At 46.5% G+C, this 12,716-nt stretch overlaps 1 protein-coding gene across 1 annotated transcript in view; it reads right to left on the minus strand.

Annotated features, from left to right (window-relative positions):
- Positions 1 to 11,831, minus strand: part of CNTNAP5 (contactin associated protein family member 5) — a gene marked incomplete at its 5' end in the record, with an annotated part of 321,557 nt that extends 309,726 nt beyond the window's left edge. The window contains one exon of the mRNA XM_080622097.1: positions 11,756 to 11,831. Coding sequence (XP_080478223.1) covers positions 11,756 to 11,831 — 76 coding nt within the window. The remainder of the gene's footprint in view (positions 1 to 11,755) is intronic.
- Positions 11,832 to 12,716: the final 885 nt, after the last annotated feature.

Genomic DNA, 12,716 nt, shown 5'->3' on the forward strand with positions numbered 1-12,716 from the left:
CTTGTTTAATGGGCTCTTATGTGCACAGTGCTTTTGTTTTCATGGATACTAGAAGATGAATTATTCATCGGGGGGGAAATCTACAACATGCATTTTCATAACATATTTAGTCCTTTTTGTCCTATTCATAAATCAATCCTGATTACTACAAATGACTGTGTTACTCCTAACGGTTCACTGATGACTCTCTTGGCCCATTAATTCAGACCTCCTCATTGAGTGAAAGGAAATTAGGAAGCTGACACTAGTAATAAGAAACTGGAAGAAGATCCTTTGTGACTTCCCTCCTTCCCCTACACAGAACAGACTCCATCGCCTGCTCCTTTCCCTATTTACAGACACACACCTATTCTCTAGTAAAAAATGACATTTCCCCTCCTGCTCCAGTGCTAAATTTACATAAAAGGAAAGAAGAAAATGGCTTTATTAATCTCAGTAGGTTGTATTCATGACCTGGAAAGAGGACAGAGAGCAATGGTTCATAGTATCTACATCAGAAATAGGAGCAATTTAGGCCCAAATATATAGAGACATCACTGAACTAATATGGGAATGACAATGGCTATGTCACTGGTGACATAGATCACAAGGTATTTGTCTCTGTTGCTGGACTGCTGACGAGCTGTCATCATTGAAGAACCATTGTCATTGAGGAACAATGCCTCACCATTTAGAGCAGAAGTAAATGGAATGTGCCAATTCTTATACAGGCAGCACAGCATTTATCAGCTCCTTATTGCCCAGCTGGGAACAAGGAAAGGATTCTACCCTTTTGAAAATTATTATTTACTACTATATTGGCAACACAGTACACCAAATAGTTTTAGAAGAAAAATTTATGCTCCAGAATTCCTAAGGGCCAACACTCAATCCTTAACAATACACACAATAAAACAGAGAATGAAAACACATTTATTTCCTTTCCAATCCAATTGCTACTATGCCACAATGGTTAGTATTGAATACTGTTCTGTTTCATGCATCGGAGCTCTATGCTAAACTCTAATTACCAAGGTCAAAAGGGAAGCATTCCCCAGAATGATACCATAGTTATTCAGCAGTTTCCACTGTTGCTGAATACCTTTTGAATATTTCTGGGTACTGGGCTGAAAGGAGCACAGTGTGTCCCACTGCAATGCTATGCTCTTTCACCCCATAAAGATCACACAATCCCAGGCAATTAACAGTTTGCAAAAGAGTACATTAACACCAGCCACTAAAAACCTTTTATAGTCTACAGTGGCACAGAATGAGCAATTACAAGGTTACCTTTCCCTTGTTACTGCTCTTGGGAATCCATGTAGAATCATAGAAAGGTTAGGATTGGAAAGGACCTTAAGACCACCTAGTTCCAACCCATTGCCATGGACAGGGACACCTCACATTAGACCATGTCACCCAAGACTCTGTCCACCCTGGCCTTGAACACTGCCAAGGATGAAGCATTCACAACTTCCCTGGGCAACCTCTTCTAGTGCCTCACCATCCTCACAGTAAAGAATTTCTTCCTTTTATATCTAACCTAAACTTCCCCTGTTTTAGTTTAAACCCATCATCCCTTGTCCAATCACTACAGTCCTTGATGAAGAGTCCCTCTCCAGCATCCCTGTAGGCCCCCTTCAGATACTGGAAGACTGCTATGAGGTCTCCACGCAGCCTTCTCTTCTCCAGGCTGAACAGCCCCAACTTTCTCAGCCTGTCTTCATATAGGAGTTGCTTGAGCCCCCTGATCATCCTCGTGGCCCTCCTCTGGACTTGCTCCAACAGTTCTACGTCCATATGTTGAGGACACCGGAACTGCACACAATACTCCAAGTGAGGTCTCACGAGAGCAGAGTAGAGGGGCAGGATCACCTCCTTCGACCTGCTGGTCACGCTCCTTTTGATGCAGCCCAGGATACGGTTGGCCTTCTGGGCTGCAAGCACACACTGCCGGCTCATGTTGAGTTTTTCATCAACCAACACCCCCAAGTCCTTCTCCACAGGGCTGCTTTGAATCAATTCTCCACCAGTAACAGTGATGATCATTTAAAGATACCCCTTAACCTCAAATTTGGGGATGCGCTGTCCAGCATGGACAGTGCTGGCCTATTATAAGCTAATCACTGGTGTAATGTGTCTGATGTTGACCATGACAGGAGGGAAGTCACAGAGACTCTCCCTAGCAAGTCTCCAGCACCTACATCCAACCCATTGATAAGCCAACCTCTATGGTCAGGAATCTAGACTTCCCAAGCCCAATACAAGCACACCAACACAATTCTGTATCTGAAACAACCTCCAAATCTTCAATCAGTGCTGCTGGTGAATGTTACTTTAAACCCAGCTACTTAAGTAATCACCATTCATGATAAAACAGAAATTATCAAGCAGCTGTAATCCGAACCCATTTTCAATTAAACTCAAACTGAGAGGAAAAGCTACTGGTTCACTTAAACCCCCATTTGTACCCTGGTTCACCAGAAGCTTCCTCTGATCTGCGACACATCACCTCACAGGGGTCAGACTCCAAGCCTGACTCCTCTCTGTGATTTGTCATGTGCATATGATTAGGAAGAAAGTCATGCTGATCTGCTGTCACTGATAGAGAAGGAGACTCTGTCGCTTTTGCCATTTGAATAATTTCTTGTCATTTCTTTCTAACACTAAAACCTTCTGCCCAACCAGGAAGCAATCACCAAATGTACACATAGCATCTAACAAAGAGCAGAACAAGCATATCTTTCAAAACTACTTCCACAAATGACTTCTGGCGTGGAAGAAACAAACGTTTTTATCACCGATGTCCATGAACACACCACATCCTGTTGTCCTGTCTGTAGCGCACGTCTGATATTTGGGGATATTCAATGCCTATGCAGGTTGACACCTCTGAGGTTGTATTGGAGACTGAGAGGTTGAACACTGGTGAGTTCCTTATTATGGTAGAGAAACACAGGGTAAAATAAAAGCTACCATTACCTAGAAAAACCATTCTGTCTCTCTGAGCTCTGTATCTTATTTTCAGCTAAAGTACTACAATTGTACATTCAAAAAATCAACTCTTAAGCTTTTAATTCACAGGTTACAAACTACAATACTAACTGAACCAACCAGTACTCTAATACCTGTTTAGTACTGTAAATGGGTAGGTTCATCCAGGCTTCCACTGCTTTATTCAGAACCTGTGTTGATAATCTCTGAGCACAAACTCTTGTAGAAAATGAACCAAGTTATCTAAGTTCCATCATTATGTTTGTAAGAATATAGAGAAAGAGCTACTATCCTGCAGAGGCAAAACACAGACAGAAAAATGGGATTTCCTCTCCTGGAATACAGATCAGGAAAGATCCTTCATGACATCTGCAAATGGCTTCATGCTCTCTTACTAAGCTACTTTCCTTTATTTTTGGAGCAAATGCAAGCCAAAATCTGAAATACTTTCTGCATATCTATTTAGAAAGGCAGTTAGATCACCACACTAAGAACTACCTTTTTTAAACTGCTTACTAAAGCAATTAAAAATAAATAATGTTTTGCCATCTCTTTTTCTTCTAGATTCTATATTGCATTGTTTTCATAATTTAAAACATCCTCAGTTGCACTGATTCAGTGAACAGATGGTATTATCAGCCCACAAGAATCTGCAGAGGGCAATTAGAAAATTCAGATACAAGATTAATACAAGGAAATTAATTATCAATTATATCAGTCCAGCACTGTGTACAAAAAATTACTTGTTTTGCTCTGACTCTACAGAGACATGCTCATAGGTCTACTGATGCTTCCAGCTTTACCAAATGATGCATTCAAAGCCTCTAAGAATTGCTTGTAATTTTAAACTTTCATTACATCAGAATTATACTATTCTTTCCCCTCCTTGTTCTGTTTAAGTAAAGACAGCTTAGTTAAGAATGAAGAAACCCAAACCAGTCCATGTCCCTCTTACTGAGGAGAAAGAAAATGTTCAACCAGTTCTTTCCTCTTTTGCACCTTTCTTTTCTGGATAGACCCAGAAGACACATGTCCAGCAGTACTAGATCCTACAGAGATGATGAAAATGTGGCCCTTTTGTCAGTAAGACAGCAGCAGCCTGAAAAAGTGAATGATGCAGGATCAGACTATCCTTCCCCGAATTCTGGGAGCAGAAAAACCCAGCAGAGTCTGTTATTTTAAAAATAAGCACAGCATATTACCTGGTGCCCTATATAGACATCCCTCTCCCCCAAACACTTGGTAGGACTCTGGGGGCTGGTAGGCTAAGGGAAAGCAGATGCATCTACAGAGCCTCTGTCACACGTGATGCCGGCAGATATACCTGCAGTTCTGTTTCTCCCATTCTCATCCTTTTCAGAATGGGAGGGGCAGGGAGGATAAGAAAGTTCAGCTTTGTCAAGTCAGCTGAAACCTGTCACATTCATAGAAAATGCATTTTGGGAACAAATAATAAAGAAATGCTATCCCACACTCCCACTGCCTTCAGATTCTTACTCATTTCAGTATCCAGCTACCCGAATTCCACTTACTTCAAACAGCAGCAGAGAAAAGGGAGTGAGAGGAAAAAGGAAATGGGGAGCCATATATGGATTTAGAAACCATTACAGGGCAAATATAGATATGAACTAATAACAGAGAATGGGACACGATCACACCATATGGGATCAACCCAATTGATCCCAAAGGACTCATTTTAGACATTTAAATGTGCAACCAGTGTGAGAATCTATCTCCAGGCTTGCTTATGACACCCTGCTTCAGTTTCCAATTGGTAAAGGAATCATTACAGTGATTAAAAACATTCATCAGTCCTACACTTGCTGAGGTGCTGGCAGAAGCCTGTACGTGCCATGATGAAGTGCTCTATAGGCAGATAGGAACAGCCTCACGCTCACAGGCCCTTGTTCTCATGGGGGACTTCAACCACCCTGACATCTGTTGGAGAGACAGTACAGCCCAGCACAAGCAATCCAGGAGGTTCCTCGACTGTGTAGAAGACAACTTCCTTCTGCAAATAATAGAGGAGCCAACAAGGAGAGGTGCCGTGCTTGACCTCGTGCTCACCAACAGGGAAGGGCTGGTTAGAAATGTGATGCTCCAGGGCAGCCTTCGTTGCAGTGACCACGAGATGGTCTAATTCGAGATCCTTGGGACAGTGAGAAGGGCGTGCAGCAAGCTCACTGCCCTGGACTTCAAGATAACAGACTTTGGCCTCTTCAGGAGCCTGCTTAGTAAGGTTCCGTGGGACACAGCCCTGGAGGGCAGGGGGGCCCAAGACTATTGGTTGTTATTCAAGGATCACCTGCTACAAGCTCAGGAGTGTTGCATCCCAACTAGAAGGAAGTGCAGCAGGAGGGCCAGAAGACCTCCTTGGATGGATAAGGAGCTGCTCAGGAAAATTCAAAGGAAAAAAGAGGCTTATAGAAGGTGGCAGCAGGGACAGGCGGCCTGGGAAGTATACAGGGATGCTGTCCAGGAAGCTAGGGACCAGGTGAGGAAGGCTAAGGCCCAGTTAGAATTGAACTTGGCTAGGGATGTTAAGGATAACAGGAAGGGATTCTATAGGTACGTAGCGAGTAAAAGACAGACTAGGGACAACGTAGGCCCCCTTCGGAAGATACCGGGAGAACTGTCTACCCTGGATTTGGAGAAGGCTGAGGTTCTTAATGACTTCTTTGCCTCGGTCTTCACTGGCAAAGTCTCTGACCGACCCACCCAAGTCGTGGAAGGTGGACGCAGGGACTGTGAGAATGAAGACCCTAGGCCCACTGTAGGAGAGGATCTGGTTCGAGACCATCTTAAAAACCTAAACATACACAAGTCCATGGGACCTGACGAAATCCATCCACGGGTCCTGAAGGAGCTGGCGAATGAAGTCGCTAAGCCACTGTCCATCATATTTGAAAAATCATGGCAGTCAGGTGAAGTTCCCGACGACTGGAAGAAGGGAAATATAACCCCCATTTTCAAGAAGGGGAAAATGGATGACCCGAGGAATTACAGACGAGCCAGTCTCACCTCTGTGCCTGGCAAACTCTTGGAGCAGATTCTCCTGGAAGGCATGCTAAGGCACATGAAAAACAAGGAGGTGCTCAGTGACAGCCAGCATGGCTTCACTAAGGGAAAATCCTGCCTGACCAATTTGGTGGCCTTCTATGATGGGGCTACGGAACTCATGAACAGGGGTAGAGCAGTTGACGTCATCTACCTGGACTTGTGCAAAGCCTTCGACACTGTCCCACACAACATCCTTGTCTCTAAATTGGAGAGACATCAATTTGATGGGTGGACCACTCGGTGGATAAAGAACTGGCTGGATGGCCACACGCAAAGACTTGTGGTCAATGGCTCAATGTCCGGCTGGAGACCGGTAACGAGTGGTGTCCCTCAGGGATTGGTGTTGGGACCGGTCTTGTTCAATATCTTTGTTGGTGACATGGACAGTGGGATTGAGTGCACCCTCAGCAAGTTTGCCGATGACACCAAGCTGTGTGGTTCGGTTGATACGCCAGAGGGAAGGGAAGCCATCCAGAGGGACCTCAACACGCTTGTGAGGTGGGCTGATGCCAACCTGATGAAGTTTAACCATGCCAAGTGCAAGGTCCTACACCTGGGTCAGAGCAATCCCAGGCACAGTTACAGGTTGGGCAGAGAAGAGATTCAGAGCAGCCCTGCAGAGAAGGACTTGGGGGTGTTGGTTGATAAGAAAATGAACACGAGCTGGCAGTGTGCGCTCGCAGCCCAGAAAGCCAACTGTATCCTGGGCTGCATCAAAAGAAGCGTGACCAGCAGGTCAAAGGAGGTGATCCTGCCCCTCTACTCTGCTCTCAGGAGACCTCACTTTGAGTATTGTGTGCAGTTCCGGTGTCCTCAACATAAAAAGGACATGGAACTGTTGGAACAAGTCCAGAGGAGGGCCACGAGGATGATCAGGGGACTGGAGCACCTCCCGTATGAAGATAGGCTGAGAAAGTTGGGGTTGTTCAGCCTGGAGAAGAGAAGGCTGTGTGGAGACCTCATAGCAGCCTTCCAGTATCTGCAGGGGGCCTACAAGGATGCTGGGGAGGGACTCTTCATCAGGGACTGTAGTGACAAGGCAAGGGGTAACGGGTTCAAACTTAAACAGGGGAAGTTTAGATTGGATATAAGGAAGAAGTTCTTTACTGTGAGGGTGGTGAGGCACTGGAGTGGTTTGCCCAGGGAGGTTGTGAATGCTCCATCCTTGGCGGTGTTCAAGGCCAGGTTGTATGAAGCCTTGGGTGTCATGGTCTAGTGTGAGGTGTCCCTGCCCATGGTCCTTTCCAACCCTAACTTTTCTATGTTTCTATGTGCTGGGAGAGCTTCACAAGTGTGTTGTTCTACCCAGAATCACCATATTTTCCACTTGAAGTCTATACTTTGTACAAATGTACCAGCACATCTGAAAACAAAACAATTTGTTCTTGCTGTTAACTTATATAAAAAATCCTGCTGCATTTGCATGACATTAAGAAAACAGGAAAAAAAAAAAAAAAAGTCCAAGCAGACTTGGTACTGAGATAATAACCCTGGAGAGATTCCTGTTAGCTAGCAATGCCATCTGCCTAGTGGATGCAGAATCCAAGGACTGCTGTAGTCCACGCAAAGACCAGCTTTAAGACTGATGCAAAGTCAAGGAATGCTAGTTGAGTCGAACTGATTGAAAGCTAGATAATGACAGAGTGCAAGAGCAGTAATGATCGGCAGTGGGTCATTCACAGCCTTTCTCTCAAATCTCATTAATCTGTATCATTTTTTGTTGCATCTGAAGGCACAAAAAAAGCTAAAATTTATACTTCTTTCTCCCTGTATGGAACTAAAAGGAGGACAGCAGGTCTAAAAACTATGCTCTTGTAAAAAACATTGAAGTACCAGAGTCAGATATGTGTCTGACCCTCTTTACTCAGCATGCAAGCAAATGAACCACAAACTGAGATCAGATGATCAATAATCTACCTATTTCAGCAGATCTCTTCAAAACTTAGTGTAGCATTTCTGACCACATGAATAGAAAGGTCACTGTTTAAGAGACCTCATCTTTACCACTGCTGACCCGACAGGTCTCATACATGCTGTTACAAGTCCCAGACACACCTACTAATCTTGATGGCCTCAAGTATCCAGAATTAAATTTTCTCTGTAAGTTTCCACTTAAACTTGTCCAACTCCTGCACAGCTACCATCAATTTAGATCACTGCAGAAGAGTACCAAAATCAGAGTGAACACTTTCATTGCCTGAAGTTTCCTTGACCAAGAAATGTTTTCTTAATTTTTTCCCCGTTTCAAAATAAACAGAAATACAGACACACACCACGTACCTTTTAACTGAGTAGTTATTAAAGACAGTGTTCTGTAAGACCACATCTAAATCTACTGCAGAGTAGTGAACCACACTTTGACTATGTGTTGCAATAAGTTCAACGTGAGATCTGATTGTACTGCGTGTTGCATTTCTGCAGCTTCAGCTGACACATATGACCAGGTCTAAGTGCAAAGTTTGAAAGTTTCATAATCAGGTAATAAGTGCTAGTGAGCTGGGATAATAAATGTAGTGATTCTGTGGGAAGAGGAAGAGGCTGTATGCAGAAACAGAAACACAATCGTTCTGATCATAACTTTCACAATGGGAGTTAGAAGCAGCCACTTGTCCAGGAGGTGTTTTAATATGCTGCATCTTTCTGGCCTTACGAGAAAAGTCAATCAAGAAAGATAAAAATAAGGGGAGGGGACCACAATGTGCAAAATGACAAAAGGAAAAATTTCTAAGGTAAACACCACCACAGCAGGTGGAGGATCAGTAACCAGGAATGCTCCTGCAGTGTTCTTCTGCAGCTGCAAGCTAGCCCTGAACTGCTACGTCAAAAGGGTTGGGAAAAACACAAGTTCATTTCTCTTTCCATATTTTCACTATTTCCTTCTCTCTCCAAAAAGGAAAAAAAAAAAAAGGGGGAGGGGAAAAAAAAAAAAATGTATTCAACAATGGCAAGTCCAGAGCTACTAATTACTAATTACCAAAGCTACTAATGTTTCCAGATCACAGAATATGCTGCTAAAGGGCAACTAAGTTGTTATATAGCAGGCAAGGCTTTGTGTCTCCTTGTCTGCCTGATAAATGTAGACATTTCTGTTCCCCCAGATATCATATGCACCAGATTTCCAGTGTTATGTACATGGCCATTTATTCATTTTCTAGTAATTAGTATCCTGGGGACAAATCCTATTGCCACTCTATTTACCTAATGCAATAAAATATTGCAGAAAGCAAAGTGGGAGGAATTTCTTCTGTTTTATTAACATTTGCTAATTTTGATCTTTCTAATGATGTCTACTGACCCCTAGCCTGTAGCTGTGTTTCAAAGCAGATTCTTTAGCAATTTTTTGTTTAATTAAAAACAATTACCAAAGATGAAATTGGAATCAAATATCTCAGCAGTGGGGAAGCTTTTGACTTACTCAGGGCTTTTACTTTACAGGAACTAAGTGAGAGGAGTATAATTTTTAAGAGTTGCCTAATTTAGAAGCAAGAAGAAATACCAACAGATTAATGTTAGGCTAAATATTAGGAAGAAAACTAAGTTGCATTCTTCCTCCCAGAAGCATACTCCTTTGCCCACTCAAAATCCTGTTCCCAGTTCTGTTCTTGTTTGCAAAACCTGTCAGAAACAAGGCTGTTGCAGCCATGGTAAATGTACCAGTACAGGCATCTGAATGAGATTCCTTTGGTCAAACTGTTCAAATGGACAAAGGCACAGAAGTAATGCTTTTCTATTTGATCTTTGGCTTTCAGATACAAGGACCTCAGCTTCTGGCATCAGCCTCCCTCAGGCTTCCTATTTGGGGAATTTGGTAACTTCTTTTGGAAAGTTTACTGGCTACCCAGGAGCTCAGTAATCCTTACAAGCAATGGCACTTTTATGCAGCCATTTAAATATACTTCAGGATGCTACTTACAGGCACATAACATTGAACATTGCTCCTCATATATAAGCTTTCTTAACCCAAAACTGAGGAGAGGAGCACAGCTTCCCTGAGCTCCAGCATACAGAGATGATTTATTTAAGAAGGTGACGAATTTTCATACTGGATGCAATTACTGAGGTCCATGCGCACACACAGATACCTTCACATGCAAACCTAACAAGGTTCCTAGGGAACTTGTAGCTATTACAGATTCACAGGCTCCTTCACTCAGCTCCTGGGAAAGCACTTACAGCTGATTCCATGCTAATTCATTGCTCAATGAATAAGTAAAATCCGTACAGTATAATAAAATCATTGATCATTATGCTTTAAAAAGATTGACTCCTAAATATTTAGGAAGCAGTGTGTACTCAATAGAAATGTTTATTGGCACTGGGAAATTAAACTGTCACCCGTGAAATAGTAAAACTCATTAATGCAGAGTTTCTTTTTAAGCATTAGGAATTAACTTTATGACTGCATCAGTAATGATAAGCTTCAGCCTTAAATCGCCTGCCATTTAGTATACGTGAACATTATTAAAACATATTAACCGTAATTTAATTGACTGAAAACTAAGAAAAGGTAACGAAAAAAAAGGATATAGAGAAAGGTTCAACGTCAGCTTCCTTGGCAGCGCTTCTCAGCGGGAAGGAGGGGACAGGGGCAGCCGGCCGCGGGGCAGCCGGCCGCGGGGCAGCCGGCCGCGGGGCAGCCGGCCGCGGGGCAGCCGGCCGCGGGGCAGCCGGCCGCGGGGCAGCCGGCCGCGGGGCAGCCGGCCGCGGGGCAGCCGGCCGCGGGGCAGCCGGCCGCGGGGCAGCCGGCCGCGGGGCAGCCGGCAGAGCAGCAACGCCCTCTAGCGTCCACAGCGCCCCGGCGGGGTCCTCGCCCGCCCAGCGCAGCCCGACGGACCGCGTCCGCGGGGGAGGTCGCGCACGGCGGGGCTCTGCTCTGCTACCTCCGGTACTCGCTGCTCTCCCGGGGGAGGGCAGGCCATGGAGCATCCTCTTCTCCGGCTACAACGCCCACCAGCGCCGAAGGTCGCCGGCTGCACCGAGCTTGCCGAAGCGCCTGGAGAGCAGCCGCTGGTGCCCGCCCCCACGGCATGGCAAAACCCAGTGGCAGGGAAGGCTCCTGCCTGCGGGGACAGACTCCGCTGGCACCGCCCGTAGGGCCAGCAGCAATACCCAGGAAACTTACGAAGGGATTCCCGAGGAAGAGGGAGCGAACAGATATTTTCCAGCGGGGCTGCTGCGGGGGAAGCGGGGACGACGAGTACGCCCCAGGACCGTGCCACGCCCGTGGGAACCGACGGCACCGGCTGGGACAAGGGGGATTCCCGGTGCCGCCAGCGAGACTCCGCCAGGTTGGAGCAGGGCTGCGCCCGAAAAATCCCGCACACCCGACTCATGCGGGAAGGGCCGACCCCTGCCAGCCCGGCGAGCAGAGCCGCGCAGCTCCGGTCCTGTCCCAGGGCCGGCACCAGCAACACTGGCCGCAGAACAACGCAGCCGGCGGAAGGGCAGAAAACGGTGAAGGAGAGAAAACCGCTAAGAGGCTTGTTGCAGGCTCCAGCGGCTCCCGCTCACGTCCACATCCGCACCGGCAGGACGGTGGCGAGGAATCTCTTCATCTGGCCGCAACTTTGCATTTCTAAGCTCCATCAGCAAACCGGAGCCGGGCTAACTTTCTTAGAGGTCACGCTGCAATAACCCCAATTTCCAGGGAGTTTTTTCCTATCTCTCCACGCCACCACCCTCGCCCCCACCCCAGACAACCTCTTGCGCTTCTTCTACTCACAGTTTGGTGCAGTTAATCCCAGGTGCCAAAAACTGAAGAGCAGCAGAGTGAAGCCCCCGAGGACTTGGGAATCCATGTTCAGCCCCGGAGGGAAAAGCTAGCCGCCTGCCTGTCTCTTCCGATCCCAGTCTCCGAGAGCCTCTCAGCCTGTGTGCGCTCCCTTTTCCTCCTCTCATTTACACTATTCAGCATCCAGGCAGGCAGTCCTGGCGAAGGGGGAACTGGGGCCAGGATCGGCCCAGGGACTCTCCTCCGCGGTCCTCGGAGGAGCCGCTCCAAGCGCCGGCGGCAGCGCCCGAGCCGAGCCCGCTCCCCCGGTTGCTACTGCCGCGGCGACTCACCTTGCGAGCTGCGGACGGGAAACAGCAGCCGGGTGCTGGGCACCTCCTTATAGGCGAGAGCCTCGCTGCTCTCCACCTCCGCCCAGCCCCCTGGAAGTCACTCCTCCTCGCCTCCCAGGGAGGATCCTTATTGCAATCTTCACGCGTTGTTGATAAGCATCAGAGTCACGGAGTAAATCAGATGCCGGGGGGGGCGGGGGGGGGAAGCCAAAATTAAATCTTTGTCTTTTTTTCTCCTTCTTCCTTCCCCCCCGCCTTTAGGTACTGCTGTGGATGAAACACTTTAAAGAGCCCCCAGCTCAGTTGTTGGTTTGCTTATGAATACATACGTTACATACTTACATACACGTAATTAAAATATACACGTATATCCTGGCACATGTAGTGCCGACACAGCCTGACGTGCTGCAGTCCCGCTCCCGGAGCTCAGCCTCATCCCCAGGTAGTAGGTATGAAGTCTCGGACGGGCCAGACACTTGATTCGCTCTCCTCCCATTGGGGGTCCAGAGCTTCCTCGCCGAGCCCTCCCAGCAGGCGAGCGGAAGCACCTCCTGGGCTATGGATCAGACCAGATCCACACCCTACGGCTGCATCCCATCCCAGCTGGAGAGGGCAATGCT

This window comes from Psittacula echo (assembly GCF_963264785.1).
Source record: "Psittacula echo genome assembly, chromosome: 6".
Classification (NCBI taxonomy): Eukaryota; Metazoa; Chordata; class Aves; order Psittaciformes; family Psittacidae; genus Psittacula; species Psittacula echo.